General features: G+C 36.5%; 1 protein-coding gene across 2 annotated transcripts in view; it reads right to left on the bottom strand.

Annotated features, from left to right (window-relative positions):
- grid1a (glutamate receptor, ionotropic, delta 1a) overlaps positions 1 to 18,757 on the bottom strand; it is a 233,530-nt gene that overhangs the window by 34,147 nt on the left and 180,626 nt on the right. For both annotated transcript variants that reach the window (XM_016668021.1, XM_016668022.1), the window contains exons 5-6: positions 11,756 to 11,809; positions 120 to 293 (exon numbers count right to left, since the gene is read on the bottom strand). In XM_016668021.1, the coding sequence (XP_016523507.1) occupies positions 120 to 293; positions 11,756 to 11,809 (228 nt within the window). The remainder of the gene's footprint in view (positions 1 to 119; positions 294 to 11,755; positions 11,810 to 18,757) is intronic.

Raw genomic sequence — 18,757 nt, forward strand, 5'->3', positions numbered from 1 at the left:
CTTGAACTTGGTTATATGTTATTTGTTGGGAATGTCTGTCCTAAAAATATTTACTCAAGGAGTTATGCTCATACTTTCAGTTTTTAAGCGATGCACAGAATCTCATTAGTTTTATTTACCTCCAGTGACTGCAGGTAGCCTTCCTGCGGATCGCACAGCAGGGATGAAATGCGATGATTGTTCCTCATGCATCGAACATTGGTGTCCCTCCACAGTGGGAAAACCTGACGGATGATTGTCATCCGCCCCAGCGAGCTGTGAATCAACTCCATTATATCCGCATCGCTCACTTCCTGAAGACGAACACAACAGAGACGTTTTATTTTCATTTGATTTCGGTCGAGATCGAAACGACGCTCAGCCTGAGAATGTCAGCCTGGGATTGTTGCACCGTGAGCGGTCATGAAGAAATCTGAATGGGGGACAGACGGTCTTGAAGGATGTTGGCGGTGCTGTCCTCTTCAGCGGCTAGAATTTTAAATGCCGTTCAAGAAGGACGAGTGCATGAGAAGAGCAGGTAAAATAGTGCAAGTGGGTTGAAATATCAACTTGAGAATTTATTTTCTGTACATGCAAATTGAGCAAATAAGATCTAGTGACACCTTTATTCAAACAAAAGAATCCAGATTTATCATATCTACAAGTTAAAGCTAGTAAAACATGAATTTCTTATCCTAACAAAAAAATCTAAATAAAAAAAGCTTACTTCTGGTTCCCTTTTTTTTTTTGAGAGAGAGAGAGAGAGAAAGAGAGAGAGAGAGAGAGAGAGAGCTGGGGATGTATTGAGGATCAGATCCATATTCATGAGACACAGCCTGTTGCTGCTGCCTGTTATTCTCCAGAGCAGGATGGTGGTCAATGCTGAGGCCGACAGCGAGTCTCATGAGAAACACTGGATTCATATACTACCTGACAAAGCTGTGAGGTTACCGGCGGGTCGAAACTCAAACAGCTAAAGGCTGATATATTCCTGACCACACATCCCTGAGAAAAAAAAAACAAAACACATCCCCTCAATCCTTGTTCATAGTCAGTTGTTTTCATCTCTTTTTTCACTAATCCTTCTGTTTTTACTGCTGGTGTACCGAGACGGTTTAATGTGTTTTCTCCTGGCCTTTGTGATCCCGTGAGAAGAAACTGACAATATTTAGACAACAGAATGGAAAAATATCACTAATAAGTCATGATGTGAGATGCTGATAGACTCCTAATCAAGATGAATGCTAAGATAGAATCAGAAGGTGCTTTAACGTAGTCGGATGTTGTTGGTGCAAATGGATTTGTAATTACCTTTTCAGTGCATTTTCAGCTGAATTTGTACAGTAAAAATGTTACATGAAGACAAATTTAGTTTTTTTAATTTTTTACATCACATATTCTGGCACTTCAGCATTGTGTGAGATGATTTTTTTGTGCACATTAGTTTTCTTAACCAGATTTAAGTAGTGGAATCTGTTTCCTACATCGTTCCAACTTACTGTGTTTAAAGCGTTTTTTTTATTTACCTTTAACGTTTGCCTTTTTCTGATTGATATGTGAAAAAAAAAAAAGTTTTTCTTAATTTATTTCATTGTTGTCATCACTGCACAGTGTGAGGTAAAGACTCCTCGGGTGTTTTTTTTTTTTTTGCTCATCTATTATTTTCCTCTGGCTCTTTCTGACTCTTTGAGACCAGTCAGGTGGAAAGCATGAATATTCATGAGTTGCTGCGACACATTAATCAGACAAATTATGTCGCTTGGCTCACCGAGCTGAACCCTATGTCCAAGTTAATAACTGATGGTGCCACCCAGTCCAAGTGTTCTGTCATAATCCCAGGTGACACTCATATCAGAACCTGACCCAGAAGTAAAACTGACCAGCAGGATCCGGATCTGAAACGTGGAACTTTTATCCTGTGTGTGTGGGGAAAAAAACAAAAAACAAAAACAAAACAAAAAAAAACAAAAAAAACAGACCTATACTGTAGTGTTTAATGTCTAACTTATCTGGAAAAGTGTTTTCAAAACAGTCATAAGGTGCAAAGATGCACACTTTGTCTTGCAAGTCAGTGTAACTACTTTATGGATCACTAATCAAACTGCACTGTAAAAGATTTTAAAAAGACCACGAGTAAAATCACAATATTGTTTTTGACAGATGCAGATCACACACAAACCGCCGCTGAAATCTACAATTATCACATAATTACGTCAGTCGAGTAGCTTAGATTGCCGAGAGCACCAATGCAGCACAATCATGTCTCAATGACAGCTGATGACCAAAATACATTAATCTAATCAAGTTTGGCTGACAGACAGGCTAAGTTAGCCTCTCTGTGCTGCTTATTGCATGTTATTAATCTTTTATGAGCAATAAAGGTTTTTTTTTTCCTTACCCGTAATTATGACAGTCATTTAATTAGAAGCTATGTTGGTTTTTGAAACGGCACACAGCTGAGCTGAGAGGGAGTGGGTGTTAATGAACAACAAAGCTCTGTGGGTATAAGGCTTTAGCTTGACTTTCTCTTGGATACTTTCATCCAACAGAAGGGTTTGGATGTGACTACCGTTAACCAAAAACCTGCTGAAATAACCACTGACATGGGGCAATGTGCTAAACTTTTTATCATCAGGACAATCGTTTTCCATGTGGACACAATCACTTGAATATGGAAATGAGAATTTTCTGTTGCAACACACAGCAGAAATGACACATTCCTGTAAATTTTGAATGATTGCTTTTAGTTTCTGTTTCATTCATTGAACAGAGCATATTTAAGGAAACCTATCACTGCATTAGCTTCTTTTCAAATCACCATGGTAACACTTCGGCTGAATCAATTTGTCTAGATAGCAGGGAGTTAATTTATTCCAGTCATTAAGACTCGTAGATTCTTCACACACTCATAAGTTTGAATCATTTCTGTGGCAAGAACGTTTGTCACTCAAGTTATTTTTCTCTCTACAACACCTCAAACAGTTTAGACTGAGCTAACACCTCAGTTGTGTGTTAGCTGAGTAAGCCATGGTTGATTTGACTGTAAACAGCTGAAAATAGTCAATACAAGGTTATTGAGCAGTAAATAGTATTGGTTTTCTCTCCATGTTTTTTTAATAGTTCACACACCAAATTTAGCTTAGAATGCATTAATGCATATGTTGGAAATTATTCTAGCACTACCAACGAAGCTAATATTTGCAATAAATATCTTCTAAATATCACATCAGATTGGTTTTAGGTGATGTTCTAGCTCCTTAAATTTTTTAGATATAGCTAAAGCATGACTGTATTTGTATGCATCCTCAAGGAAGCAGGCTTCCTGAAGTCATCTTTACCTGTGTGTGGTTTTATGTTACAGCTGATCGGTGCACATTTGTTCTTGAAACCAGGGAAACTAAAAGCAATATGTGTGAAACAAATATTTCATAATTCATATGTCACAGCTGTTCTGTGTTTTGCTGGTGTTTACAGCAGATACACTTGAGGAGAAGGCAACAGGCTTCCCTACTAATTTTAAGGACAATTTCAGTGGAGATACAAATATGGTAATTTAAGGCTATGACCTGCTGAACTTTTGACTTGTTAACTTAAATGAACCGTGTGAAATGTGGCTAAGCTGCCTAGGGAATCCCAGTCTGGAAAGTTGTTTTTCTTCTTTTTTAATTTTTGTTCCACATAAAACCACCACCAACTGGTTTAATATTTGCATTTATATTGGTGGAACATTACTACAGGACAGGGTTGTCACTTCAAGCTTAAAACCGATACTAAGAAAAGAAAAAAAGTACTTAATACTGTTTCATATGGTGGCAACATATTTTAGAGTATTTGAGAGCAAAATTTGTAATTACAATATGCACTAGGGTATGCATATTGCCTCTTTAATTAGAGCAAAACCAATATGTGTGGGAGAATTCAGTCCTCTCCTTAAAAAAACAATTTAAATGTAAACTCCCTGTTTGGCAAAAAAGTTTGCAGTATTCCGATCCCTTATGGAAGTTTGTACTTTTCATTCAGTCCTAATGTTTTTTTTTAAGTTTTATTTATTTATTTATTTATTTATTTATTTTGCTTTACTATGAATGATTTTCTTTAGTGTGTCACTGGGTGTTTGCTTTTGCCTTGAAATTTGTTGTCGTTACAAATACATTTTAATACAAAGAGACAAAGGATCATTCAATACCAAAATAAATAAATTCAAACAAGCATGGATCCGACACACAAAATATATATTTTTGAAAGTTTGCACAAGGATCTGATCCGTGCAAATGTATTCATCATCAGTGCTGAATAATTTATGGATTTCTGATAATCTCGCATGACATTTTCAAGTGTTAAGCTACAGCAGTACGGTTGGTTGCTACGATTGTCTGCTGTTTTCTGTCTGGCTTCACCACAACCTCCACATTAGCCTCCAGTGTCTTAGCAACTACATTGAGCAGGAATGCAGAATGTTGCAGAAGTGCAACATTTTTGACAAATATAAATGGATCGGTTTGTATTGATAATGATGAAAAAAAGTACATTTGAATTATTCAATTTTTTAGTAGCAGTTATTACTTACTACAAGGAGAACTATTTTGTCAGAAAGACATATCACCATCAGCACTCAGCTGACTTTACATAAGGAATACTAAGTTTACTTTATATGAATATGAATTACTAAAACAAAGCCATGCTTGCTTCAAAAGAACATCCAACTTTATTTGAGCATCCGAAAGGCATACTAGTTATTAAAGACTACTGAAAGCAAATATCTGAAGAAAATGCAAAATTAGGTTTTGCAACTGCAAACATTTACATTTTGTTCATAACTTTTAGAAATAGTAATATACTTTTAGATCAGCCCATTCAGCCATCAAGTCTGCCTAACTAACCAAATCGATGTATTTTTATTCACCAACTTTATTTTTTTACGATCAAAACGTCGATGCTAGTTGAAAAAAATATTCCAATGTTACAAGGTCTTTGTAGAAAACATAAGAACGTAAAGCACCTTTGTTGCACTTTATTTTCAGTGTCAGAAAAATAGGCAGGATGTTTGAACAAAGCTGATGTCCTTTTGAGCCAACAGCAAGTCCCTAACAATTTGTAGAGGTCAGACTGTCTAGGCATGTTAGGAAGGAACAAGTGCTCTTGTACAAATGCCACTCTCAACAAAAATGCAGTTGCAGTTTCACTGGTTTTGTAACACTGACTTTTTTTTTCTTTTTTCTTGTCTTTCCAAATAGACAAATCTGTTGTCTTTATTTTTCTAAGAAAATGATCAAAAACAAACTGGGGTAGCTTTATTTCCAAAGTCTGAGTTTTGTGTTGGGACTCAATATGAAAAGAGCTTAAAATTACAAATTTTCTAAAATAGGTGTAAACGTTTTTGTGTTAAAAGCTAAAGAATAATTGCATTGCTTTATCAAACTGATAATGATTGAACAAGGGTTTGGTGTGCTGTAAAAGTCAGGTTTTAAAACCCAGTCAGTAAACGAAAGTCGGTATTCTGAGTAGTGATGGAGGCCAAAACGGTGTATTTATTGCTTTCATTTCAAAAAGATGTTCAGTATGACCATGCAGGGGTGGCACAAGGTCTTGTGATATTAAAATATTACAATAACTTATCAAAGTAAATCTCTTTTTGCAATACACTGTGCAACTGATTGCCATTGTGTGGCTTTTTCCTGGCAGAAAACGTTGAAGCTACTATGAGCATTGGATGTGGATGTGATTTGAACTTGCATTTATTATTGGGATTTTTATCTTGTAGAATAAGACAGTATAGTTTCAGAGTTATTGACTGGTCGTATTGACTGTCAGAAATGTAAGATGTTATCAGGGAACCCGAGAGCACTCTGCTGCGTGTGTACCGAACAAGTCGTCACTCCTAAAGCGTTTGTGTGGCAAAATGTTGGATGCTTGGTGGAAATGAGAACGTAACAGAGTAATATGCAGGTTATGGAAGAGCAATGGAAGAAAAGTGTGACTCTCATCATGACCGTCCACTGTTGATATTGTTAACAACATTAAAGGTCTACTTCGCTTTTTTTTTTTCTTTTTTTTCCTGAAGAAGTCTGATCTGCATATCATCATTAAGTTTAAAATCTGAAATATTGTCACTGAACAAAGCTGAACAGGATAAATCAACTTTAAATATAAATTTAATAAAATACAGTGACAACTACATAATCTTTATTTTGTTTGAGAAAACACAAAAAGGACTATTTTTTAAAAAAAATATTAGATGATTAGCCAACTTACTTTTAAAACAAAGAACATTGAATCTTTAGCTTTCAAAAAAAATCTTTTTTTCAAAATCCCATCTCCTTTGTTGAACCCACTCAAGTAAAGTTTTGTCTTACAGGTTAATATATCATTATGCCCCTACAAACCAAAGATAGTTTATTCATGCAGTTCGTAGCTTGGAGTTTGATTCAGATTTCCTTAGGCTTCCCGCAATAATATACTGACCTAATCCAGAGGAAAAGTAAGGGAAGGTTGGCCATGAGAATTTTAGTTCTTACATGTATTCTGAAATGACTAAGTGGAACATGCGTGACACATGCTGCAGTCCATTTAGATGTTTACAGACACCACATTTTGTCTGGTGAAAATCAGAAAATTTTAAACACTATTTTCCCTTAATAAACAGCTCGGTGTCAAAAGCCAAAACGCAACACTGTTTCATTGTGAGATGTCTCGGGGCGTTTCGGTTTGGTTAGAGTGGCGTTTGGAGTAGAAATGTGCCCCTTGACCAGAGAGGTTAACACCTAGAAAGAGTCGGCAGAGTTGGCTCATAGCGTGTGGTAATGCAAAAAAAAGAAAAAAAGTTAGATCATTTTTTTTTTTTACGGAGGTCTTTTAACAGCCCAGAGCAACAGAACAGTGTGAGCCAATAATTTATAGTCATAACACTAACAAGTGATACTGAAAAAGGCCAACAGTAAGCACAGCAAAAATCATTATCTGTGCTTGTACTTCTGCTGAGGATTTCATCACAGTGATGGGGAATGAATTACGGTCTAACTTAGCAGGTCTTAGTGTAATGCGAGTTGGGGACATATTAACCTCATTGATAACTGAATTGCTCCAATGAATTTGACTTCTGTAACATTTAAGTACGATGGCTCATAAAGAGAGGTCCATTTTAAATTCATCACCATGAAACTGCACGTCTCCCGGGGCGACCACTTCTGAGTTAATTCCAAAAAAATTTGACATTTAAATTGGATTTCTGCATGGATGCTCAACGCGGTTAATGACAGGAAGCACCTCGACATCAAACCTAGTGTTTTGATAGCAGCCGTTTCATACAGCCATTTTGATATAATTGAAAGTTAAGAATTTCTTCACTGCACAGACGCTGTCTTAAGTAATACACCTACTAATCACTAAGCGTGGGGCAGCAGCGAGTGCATCAGAAGAATCATTTGCATCTCAGTGGGAATGAATGAGATGTCAGTGCCTCCCAATTTATATTTTGATAATGATTACTATTTAATATATTGTGCACCTCAAAAATGTATGCTGCTTCTTTTTTTTATGCAAACATACTTGGAAAATAAACTACACAACAAGATTTAATTAATACTTATAAATCTTAGGGTGACAGGGGATGTTCTATTAACGAGAGGAGAATTTATTAACATTGTGATTACAGACTTTTACAGTGTAAAGAATGTTTATCAGGCCAAAAAAAACAACAACCAAAATGAACATTTTTTTGTAATAAAGGTGAGGGTAATATTTCTGTTTTTCCGTTTACACTTTACTTGTGATCGCTGCCATGCATTCCATCTGAATTATTCTCAATGTGAACTATTATCAGATTTCAACGTTGACAGCTACATTCATCATACTGCATGCTGCCGCTGGCGGCAGATTTGCATAAAGGTTTGTCAGGAGAGCCGAATGAAAAGCAAGGCCTCTTTCTGACTTCGTGGGGTCTTGGGGTGTGATGGGAGTTCAGGAAGCTGACTAACAAAATGACGAAGAGTTTCACCATCGCCTGGTTAGAAAAGTGCATTCCTACTGAGTCATGGTCAGCAGGATGGCAGCAGCTGCCACCTGGGACTGACGGGAGTTTTCAGGACCAGGCAGTAATGGGGAAATGTGATTTCCATTCAGGATACGCGGCAACGTTAGACTGAACATGAGCAGGCTTTCAGGATCTCTATATAACACCAACAGGAAACACTATCTTGGATCAATATATTACAGCGCGCTATGAAAAGAGTCGGCCCTGCAGATGCAGCTTATGGATTAGTTTATAAAGAGTGTTTGCAGCTTTTCACAAGAGTTTAAAATAATTAGAAGCTGCATAAAAAAGTATTTTTTTGCCACGAGCTATGTGAGAAAGTTCTTAGACATCTAATCTAAATGGATTAATGAAAGTAAATTATCTTTACACCTTCCTTTAAGCAGCCGCTCCCCTTTGAGATAAGCAAGGATGGTGGGTAAATCATTTAGTTTTATACATCCTTGGATTCAATGCGTTTCATGCTTTAGTAGCTGGGGAAAATGAGGGGAGGAGGGGAAAGATAAAAAAAAGACTTCTAAGCAGCTCAGAGTTTTTATGCTTTTTTTTTTTTTCTTTTGTATACGAGAAAAAGCTCTGAAGGCTAAGATGCGGTGAGAAACAGCAGCCGGCAAGAGCAGTTATTGAATCTTGTTGTAAATCTTCCCAACATGTCTATATTTTCTTATTTCAAGGTGTTTGTTTTGCTTCATGGCTGGTTTCATCTGGGCCGCCAAAATTAAAGGCAGACAAGGAGAAAGAGAGAAAGAAAGAAAGAAAGAAAGAAAACAAACCAGACATCAGGTATTCGAAACTCTATCAATGTCTTGCAACTGAAACATGTTATCTTATTAGAAATAAAACACTACAAGTAGGTCTGCCGCAATAAACAATAAATCGATTAATCACATGATAAATTAGAGCAAACTCAACAATTTCCATTTGTTTCCATTTATTGTTTTTCTTTTTTTCTCTCCCTCTTTCAACCAAAAACTGGACGATAAAAGTTTTCAGTCTGGTGCGTTGGTCTAAAATCTTGTTTATAGAGACTCTATAATTCACTTTTTTTGTTTCTGCTGTTCTGTTTATTTATTTTGGACAATTAAGATGTCTTCCAGTTTCAGTGTTAAATGTTCATTATAAACTAAAGTTTACTGGTCTTTTAGAAAGTTTTCTTGCATTATTATGCCATTAACATCAGATTACATGAATATGTCACAACATCATCGTATACAGTGATGACTTCTGGAACAATATATTAACCAGCAAAATTTGTTATCATGACAGACAAGTCAAATAATTCATAAATATTCAACATGGAGGAAGTCAGAGAAGTTATTGCCACTTTTTACTGATGCCTATCAAAACATCAAGCAGTATTAGCATCTCTAGCCAGTGTTTTGATGAGTTACAGATATTGCTGCTATGCAGAAAACCTATAATCGTGATATTTAAGAGCGAGTTGGTTACCTGAAACAAGATAAACCTTGTTTTCTAAAAAGTTAAAAGTTTAGAACTATTAAAAGTTATCGTCACAGTTAAATAAGATGGCAGAGGAAATGATAGAGAACTGGGATTTTTCTTTAACTGCAGCTGGTGGTGCTCTGCTGGCTATTTTTGGCTATTAGATATTTACTTTATTTCCTTTCCTTCATTTTAATTTTCACACAGTCCTCCCTGAGCAATGAGAGTCTATGCAAGTAAGCATTTTGATTCTGCTACAATTGTGACTTGACATCTTACGCAAGAGTCCATTTTACTTTTACGGGTTTAAATTGTCAATGTAATTTAGTTCAACACTCCATGACAGACTATTCGAAACAGGCAATCTTGCCCTTTTTACTACAAGTTGTTTTGTCACTTGATTTTTTATTTTATTTTTTTTTTTCAGGTTATGTTACCTGACAAAAGCTAGTTCTGATTAGTTTGGTGACCCGTTTCTCTTTGAAAAGCCTTGTTTGCCTTCATATTTTACAACTCTGAAACGTTTTCATAAAGTAATGGACTGCTAAACCAAGGATTTTTAGAGCTTTGTCTTTGACGGCCTTTTTGAACTGCTTTGTCATAATAACTTGTATCCTCAGACGGCTCTTCTCTTCACTGTGAAATAGAAGCTGGGAACAATCAGATCCGTTTTATGCAGTAAACCATTATTGATTAGTTGAAGTCACATGATGAGGGGTTGGGGGGGGGGAGTCGGGTCTCGTTAATTATTTTTGTTTGAGGAACTCATTTCGATTCAAGAAGCGACAGACTTCAGATTGTCTTGTGGCTTTGATTCATCCAAACCGTCTTGTTTTTCATTCATTTTGGACTTATTTTGAAAACAACAGAAATAATTTCCAGCTATTTCCTAAATATCCAAAATTTACAAGTGAAAGAGCAACATTTGTGAAGGCTGTTTCCAAACAGAACTACTTTTATGATTCTCAAACACAAAACAGCACACTTCTCTGTCTTAAATTTGCATCAGGAAGAAATTACTTTTAAGTAAACTGCATGATTCCAATCACAAACGGCATCATGGAATTAAAATGCCATTAGTTCACATTTAGCGATATTTAGATCCATTAAAAGCTGGCGTCTTTATTTGGAAAACTGGTTTAAAGTATAAAAAGTTCTAGACCTTACTGGTAATTTCAAAAATACAAAAAAAAAAAATAATAATAATAAAAAAAAAATAGTACAACATATTAGAGAAAACAATTTTTCAGTTATGGGTATGCTGAAACATAAGATGAAAAAGTTTTTAAAAGCTCATTACAGTGCAAACTTCTCTAATTTAGTCTGGTAAATGGCAAGTTTTCAACATACCCCATTAACTTTTTAAATCAATATCTAAGCTACTGGCAAACAGAAATATTGCTTGGGCAATTTTCAACTAAAGCAGGAATGGAAACTGGTTTATTAAAGTTGGTCAGCCTGATGTGTGAGACTGCCTTTGTTGTAAACCGTAGAGTTGAAAGTTATTTATCACATTGTCACAGAATTTCACTTCTCATCCAGAGCCAAAGTAGCTCAATATTTCTGCAGAAATAGGTTAAAAACATGACGGTGACAAGAACGGACACGTTTTTCATCCTCAATCAATTATGGATCAGTGAGGGTTAACATCTCTGTTCAACTGACGAAGAAAATTGACTTTAGCTGAAGATTCCCATCACAGACAGACAACTAAGCTGTTATTAAGAGAGTAAATTATGACATGTAATGCACATTAAATCAAAAGGGAAACAGCAACAATCAACATTTTGCATGTCTGTGGAGGTTTAGTTGAAGTTGCTGCAATATGAGCACTAGCAAATGTTTCCCTTCTCCTTTTTTGAGTCATTATTTCTATGGAAATGAATCATTTCTCACTCTTCAATAGTCATAGGCATGTGTAAGGTATTTTGAGCTGCTTGCAACAACAGCTTCCATAATTTTCACAGCTAATACACGTTTGGTTTCTTGTTAAAATTGTTATGGTCATACAATATATTTTAGAGGGGGGTGTGTGTGTGTGGGGGGGGGGTAAACACAACCTAAGTCAGATTTTATCTCGCTTGATTTACTGTTAAATCGAGCATGCACTGTAAAATTGTACCTGCACCCCAGCTCACTCCATCACTTTCACATGCATGTCTAAACACGACACAACGGGCATTAATGCAGTTGTGAGCAATATTTAAATTACCCAATACATGTGCTTTAACAGATTAATGAAGCCACTGACGTTAAATATCACTGGAATGAGCAGAGATGCTGCATGTATGCGTGGAGCCTGACCTCATTGGCGTAGACCCAGTGACTGTCCTTCGATGCAAGGTTGGTTTCAACCGCCTGCAGTGAGAAAAAAATTAATAAAAATTAATTTCAGCTTAATGCAATATCAGCAAGAATGGAATGGCCATAGGATGGGTACAGTAAATAGAACTAATCACTGTACGTACTATATGAAAAGTATATATATAAATGAGTTCATAATTAATAAAAAAAACTTAACAGAATTTCAAATGGGATTCTTCAAATAAAGGGTTAAAATAAAGGATTTATGTGGTCATACTTTACTAAAAGATATTCAGAAGACAGACTTGATGTAAAAGCCTTTGTGTCGTGTTACTATAACTAGAACAACAGACTAAGATGGGCTATTCTTCATTCAGTGCTTCTTTCAGCTGCAGTGTTTCTTCTTATCAAAGATGTCAACATGTCCTGGGACCCAACATTTAACCTCTGACCTTTTAGAAAGGCGGCTTTTCTCCAAAACACATAAAAACATGGAAAAATTGAATCACTGATAATTCCAGGGTTCGATGATTAATGCTTTGAATCCTCAGTACATGTTATTTGCTTCCTAATGTCCCTCACATGCCTAATTTGATCTCAGAGTAGAGGAGAAAGAAGATGGAAAAATGCACAACAAACCAAGCTAGTCTTTAACATGTACTTTGGTAAAAAAAAAAGTATTTTTATTGAGAATTTGAGAATGGGGCCTGGAGTGACACACGCACATTACAACCCTAGTATTAAAGAAACTGCATCAACCTCACTCTTTTTTTTTTTTTTTTTTTTTACCTGATCTTCCAAATACATTTAGATAATGATTATTATTACTCACAATGTCAGTCGGGCTGTTGGAGATAAGCACGACGAAACACTGTGCAGGATTTGCTTTTAACAAAAATCATGGTTTCACCAAGTACTGCCCCATGTAACCAGAAGATTCATTTTGTCACTGATTTTCTGCCGTAGAGGACCCTTCATTTGAGCAAATGGCTGTTTACAGTGATCATACTCATCTTTTCTCCAGAAACTGCATAACTATTTTATAAATAGCATTGTGTACTGAAGGAAAAACCACATGATAGGACAAAGGATGCTTTAAAAATATTTTAACCCTGGCATCACCTGAACACAAGGACACACTTTTCTGCAAGTATTAATCTTTCCTTTTATTATCCCGCCACAGTCCTATTACAGTGTTTCCTTTCTGGAGCCGAAAGCCATCTGCACAGCCAACAGCCTTCTTATTCAAAGGTGAATTTTGGGTGAGAAAATCAGATTTCTCTAATCCCTGTGCTAACCCCCTTTGCAAAGCGGTTATGATAGAGAGCAGAGAGTAATCTGGTTTTCTAGGTGTAAATGAATGCACATAATGACTCCAAATGCTTTGAACATAGGTGAAGTAATCTCACAAATCATTTTCAACCCACCCCGCCCCCCGTGTCATCATTGAGATTGCGTGAAACTTTCCGTCCGTCAACAACTCTCTACTCTGCATTCACTAGTACAGGCTGCTGAAAAGGTAACGTCAACACCGTAAACATCTCACGCATTTTCAGGTTTTTCTTTCTTTTTTATTGCATATTTCTCAGAAACAACAGAAGCAATTTGGAAATAAACACACATTACTTAAAAGCTTCAACACAGGTGAATAGGGACAGTCAGAATCCACTATATATGCCTTTCAATATTGAAGAGACTAAGAAACTGACTTCACTGCCGTATTTTCAGTTTGAACAGGAGAAATCATCACAGGTGACCAACATTCAATATGCCTTGCACATTGTATGTTTTATAAAGCTATATTATGTTTTTGATTGTGTTTAGGCATTTATTTCTATAAAATGATCATTTGTCAGAATAATTACCCCTACAGTCTTTGTAGATCTTGGGCTATAATTTTTCATCTCTTTCATCACAAGCCTTTTGCCAGTTTTTTTTTTTATAACTCTAATTATACTTTGACAGGTGCTACAATAAAAAAATAAAGTGGTTTCCTTGTATTTGGGCAAAGACGCAGCAGTTCAATTAAGGGATTAGTCACTACTACAGAGTCAATTCATTGTGACTAACAAAAGTAAACTGACAAGCTACAATAATCAAGACTACTATATATGAATTACTATTCAAACTTAAAGGGAGTGAAAGCTCTTTTTTTCCTGGAAGCCATAGAAGTCGCACAATGTTTTTTTTTTTCTTTCTTCAATTTGAGAGAAGAGGGAAGGGTGATAACTGGCATACATAAGACATTTTTATGAAAGAGGTGGATTGCATTCAAGCTTAAAAACAATCAAGTTATCTCAAATCACACAACTATGCATTTGATTAAATGTGGATAACCTGCCAAGCTGTGCCATGAGTGAGAGCTGATTGTGAGTCTAATAGCAAATAATCACAAAATGTTTCTTGTAATCGCAGTGAAGAGAAAACAGCAGCAAATCCCCGTCGTCTGCGAGTAATCTGTCCATTCTCACATCACAGATTATAATATCTCGCTGTCTCTAAATAAAATCTGACAATGGTAACTATTGTCTGCCTTGAAGATAAAACCTTGACGTTGCAGAGGAACGGCAGTTCTTTGGGGAGAATTCATTCTTCCAGACAAAATCTGTCAGATGGCATAATGGTAAAGTCAAGTGTTGTGGTGTGAGTTAGTTAACACAAACAGCGCCAGCTGGGATTGATGTCTTGGCGCAAAACAGACAACAATGCTTGAGATGCTCTGCATCCTTTTTTGAAGGCCGGCTAAACACTGACAACACCAGACACCCTGGAAATGAACCTTTGCGAATGAAATGGCGTTTGAAATCTGATGCTGAGCTACATCTGTTCTGACGCAACAAACACATAATTGATCTGTCATTCTGGGAGACGTCATTCTTTGCTGCGTATTGTTTTCTCCAGCATCGTCCTCCGGGGGAGAAAAAAAGTTAAGAAAGGCGGCGAAAGCAGGAGTGTTATGAAAATGCAATTAGATAAGTGAAGTATGAAATCGAAGACAAAATTGATGTTAGTTGCAGCAATGCTTTAATTTACTAGGTGCCTAAGGTTGGCTGTGTGGGAATCTAACGTTTGCACTATTCTGCTTAATCCGTTCCTCGCTAATTTCATGTCTGCTAAACTGAGAAAGGATCTTCCTCTTTGCATAAAACTAATCACATCTCAGTCTAAAATCAATCTCATAAGTCAGATGCCATCAGCATCTAGGTACAGTACTTTGACGCTGTGTGTTATTTTTTTATTAGTTGAAATCTAGAGAAAATTTACATTTCTCTAATAATTATAACACAAGACAAAAGAACAGCATTCAAAATATTCTAATTCTGTCTTCCTGCTGTGAGTGGTCAGAAATTTTTTTTTTTTTAGAAAAGGTGATGCAACGCCACATATAACAGAGCGGCCACTGACAATTAAGACAATTAAGTAATACTTAATGCAAGACTTCAGCATCTTGCATTAAGTATTACTAAAATTGACATTACAAAAACATCCACACCACCCACTTGTATGGTGGTATGATTTTGTTAGTGCTACCTTGTGGCATTCGACAGTGTGCTCACTGACTAAGAAAAAAAAAAACCAGTTTATTTTCTGACTGGCCGGTCACCGGTCAGGGCTGATCAAGCAGGTTATCGGTCTCCTCCAGTCAACAGCCCATTTTTTGGTGGATCGCCACATAAATCATCCTACAATAGCAGGATACTGTTAACATTTTTATATGCAAAAAGATGCAAACTAAAACAATGAAAAAATTTTTTTTGTTTCATTTCAAATAAGAAGGTGGTGGAGTCTGTCACGTTACCCTTGTGTGGACTTTGTACGACGCTCAGTAGGAGTGCAGCACATGTAAACGTCAGACAGTGGGGAAAGCGCGGGGAGAGTTGTCAGGCTATCAATATCCAGAAAAAACAGAAAAGACACGCATGTAGGGTCACAGACTAAAAAACTCGTGGGGTCCAAATGAGCCCATCCTTAACGACCACGGCAAAGTTCTAGTTGGGAGGGTCCTGGTCCCAGTTATGGTAAAAAGAAATAGGATTAGCATTTCTGCAACAATCTGGTAATACCAAGGTAAACTGTTTTTTGAATAAGGTAATGGTAAAAGTACAGTACAGATTTGGATTTTTGTTTTCTTTTTTGCAGTCTGATGATATATCACCTAAAAACCTCTACTTAAAGATTGTTTTTTTTTTTTTTTTGTTTGTTTTGTTTTTCTGAAAGACCAATATTTCATCTAATTCCCACATGGTGGTTCACTCAAACTTTATGCAACTCTGGGAGGAAGGAAGTGCTGAGACACTGCATGAGATTATTGAAATTATTCCACAAGCATTTCTTTTGAATGAGCAGCATACTTGAATCACACCTGCATCAGAAGGAGGAATTTCTTCATCAGCATGTCAAGGAAGCTGGTCATGAGCTATTTAATTTATTCAGGTGTCTTGTTAGAGCTGGATTCAGGCACCCTTGTTTAAGGTGTTCAATATAAAACAATTGTAAAACTCTAGGGCTGCCTTTCCGAGATCAAAATGTTTGCACTTTGACTGCACTTGTGCAACTTGCCAGAGTTTGTTTGGACCTTCACGTTCCTGCTTTCTAAAAATGTAGCATGAATACAGAAAACAGGAGACGCAAAACTGGCTGCAGCACTTCAGCTACTTCTAAAGTAGAAGAAATGAAGCTATTGGTCTAGTTGCACAGTTATTATTACAACTTTTAAAACAAATAGAGAATAATAATCAACAGATGTAAATGCTTTATCAGGGCATTCCAACTCAGTTTCACACGGAACAACATCCTGGTTTTCTCATCCAGATGAGGAATAAATACTTGTTCAGATCCAATAAAAGCTGTTCCTAAAAGAACACGGATTTGTTTGTCTTCTTCAACTCACTCTGCTCCTCGATCTCTCACCTAATGTGTGAATTCAGCATCAACATTTGCTTCATTTGAAGCAATTCGCTCTAATTTCAAGGTCAGGTCACTGCACATAGCAACCAAACTTTTTTTATTTTATTTATTTTTTTATTTTAAGCGAATTGCTTCCACAGACTCTTGGCAGTAATTTAAGGAAGATGGACAATGAAAAGGTCTCGGTAGCAGACACAGCTCTCAATGTTCTCTCTGTGATAGGGTCTCACAAAGTAACCAGGAAGGAGTAATGAGGTCTGTCATAAAAGATTCACAATACTCCCTTTGACCCCAGCCTTGCCACTGTTGCTGTGGAAACACACTTTTAAACACACTTACTCTGCTCTATTAACTCAGCTTTGAACAAAACAGATGCCAGCTAGCCTTGGTTCGCAACTGTGGAGCAATTCAAACCATAAAAAGAGAGAGTTGTGTATAGAAATTCAACCTCTCCAACAAATACCAGGATCTCAAGAGATAGTGCAGCTGGTAGAATCAATAGACCAGAACAAATCTTTACTGGCCTTACAGTAGTCGGTATTCTAACCCATACCAGCCTTACAAGAGAACAGCACAGCCATGTCTCATTAAAAACAAATCTCGACGCCCGTTTGCCATGGCACCCAGGCTGCCAGCTTCTACCTGTGCATAAGTAGTTTTCCACTTGCTTACAATGCAGACATGATTGGAATCCTCATTACGAGGCACCTTCAGAATTTTCAAATCAAAATGTGATGCTTTTCTGATGAAAAATAAAACAAGTGGATACATGGAAAGAGTGTATGGATGGATTGAGACAGTATGAATATATAAAGCGCTTACATTATGGAACCAAAAGAAATCTGAAAATTTTATATTCCATCTTTTATTCAGATTGTAGAGAAAGCAGTCATGATGCACACTGGAATCTACATCGATTGGAATTTTGATCTTCATTTTAATAATTGTAATTAGGAAAACCCATAACACTGAGTCAAGTGTTGCATTTTGTGTGAGCGTACGCTGTTTGTCAAGCAGAAATGCACACAAAGTTGTTTTCGTCAACCATTTTTCTTGTTGGAAGGTTTTTGCAAAAACAAAGTGAGAGGTAAAACATACAAAATTAAAGATAAAAAATGATTTTTATTGATTAATTTTTGTTGGGAGAAGCTTGTTAACTTGTCTGTATTGTATTTACATTGATTGCACCTTGAGGAACTACGGATGAAAACTAGTCGTTATGGCCAACTCTGGCATATTTTGCAGTGTGCATTGTCCCTTTTGACATAAACAAAAACAACCACGGCTTCTCTTCTTCCCCTCCAATATTCCCTTGATGTTTTTTTTTTTTATTTGCAGACTTCTGCTTTTTATTGGCTGGAGTGAGTAGAGAGGTGTCAGTATCACATACAGTTTTGTGTCAAAGGAAAAATACTACAAACATTTCCATGCTGTAGGTGTGTGAAAGCATGACGTTGCTCTTCTTTGACTCCCCAGAGATATATTCCTGTGGGTAGCTGTGAGCCGTTATGTGGTGAGAGGTACGTCTGTGATTCACAAACAGGATTAAAACGCAGTGCGACGACTTTTGAATGTCACACCAGACTGAAGAGCTTCCAAAGTAGAACCATACACCAAGGCAGTAAAAAGCCATTGGGCTGAGGCTTTTGGAGCAGTTTTCACAGTATATTTCAATATCGCAATGTGTGTAGTCTTTCTTTGGGTTTGTTCCATTTGAGGAGAAGTGTTTTTGGCTACCGTTTGTAATGAGGTGGCAAAATGATCTTCAAAGGAATCTCATTATATTCCACTAACGCTCTCCTGAAACTAATTTGAAAAATTTTTTTTTTTTTGGAAGGAAGTTATTTGTTTTTCCGAGAAACCCAAAAAACTTAAAAAAATAAAAAAAAAAAAAAAAATTCTTCAAATTAGTTTCAGGAGAGCGTTAGTGGAATATAATGAGATTCTTTTGAAGATCATTTTGCCACCTCATTACAAACGGTAGCCAAAAACACTTCTCCTCAAATGGAACAAACCCAAAGAAAGACTACACACATTGCGATATTGAAATATACTGTGAAAACTGCTCCAACAGCCTCATCCCAATGGCTTTTT

The sequence above is a fragment of the Poecilia formosa genome, unplaced genomic scaffold (genome assembly GCF_000485575.1).
Source record: "Poecilia formosa unplaced genomic scaffold, Poecilia_formosa-5.1.2 Scaffold12, whole genome shotgun sequence".
Taxonomy (NCBI): Eukaryota; Metazoa; Chordata; class Actinopteri; order Cyprinodontiformes; family Poeciliidae; genus Poecilia; species Poecilia formosa.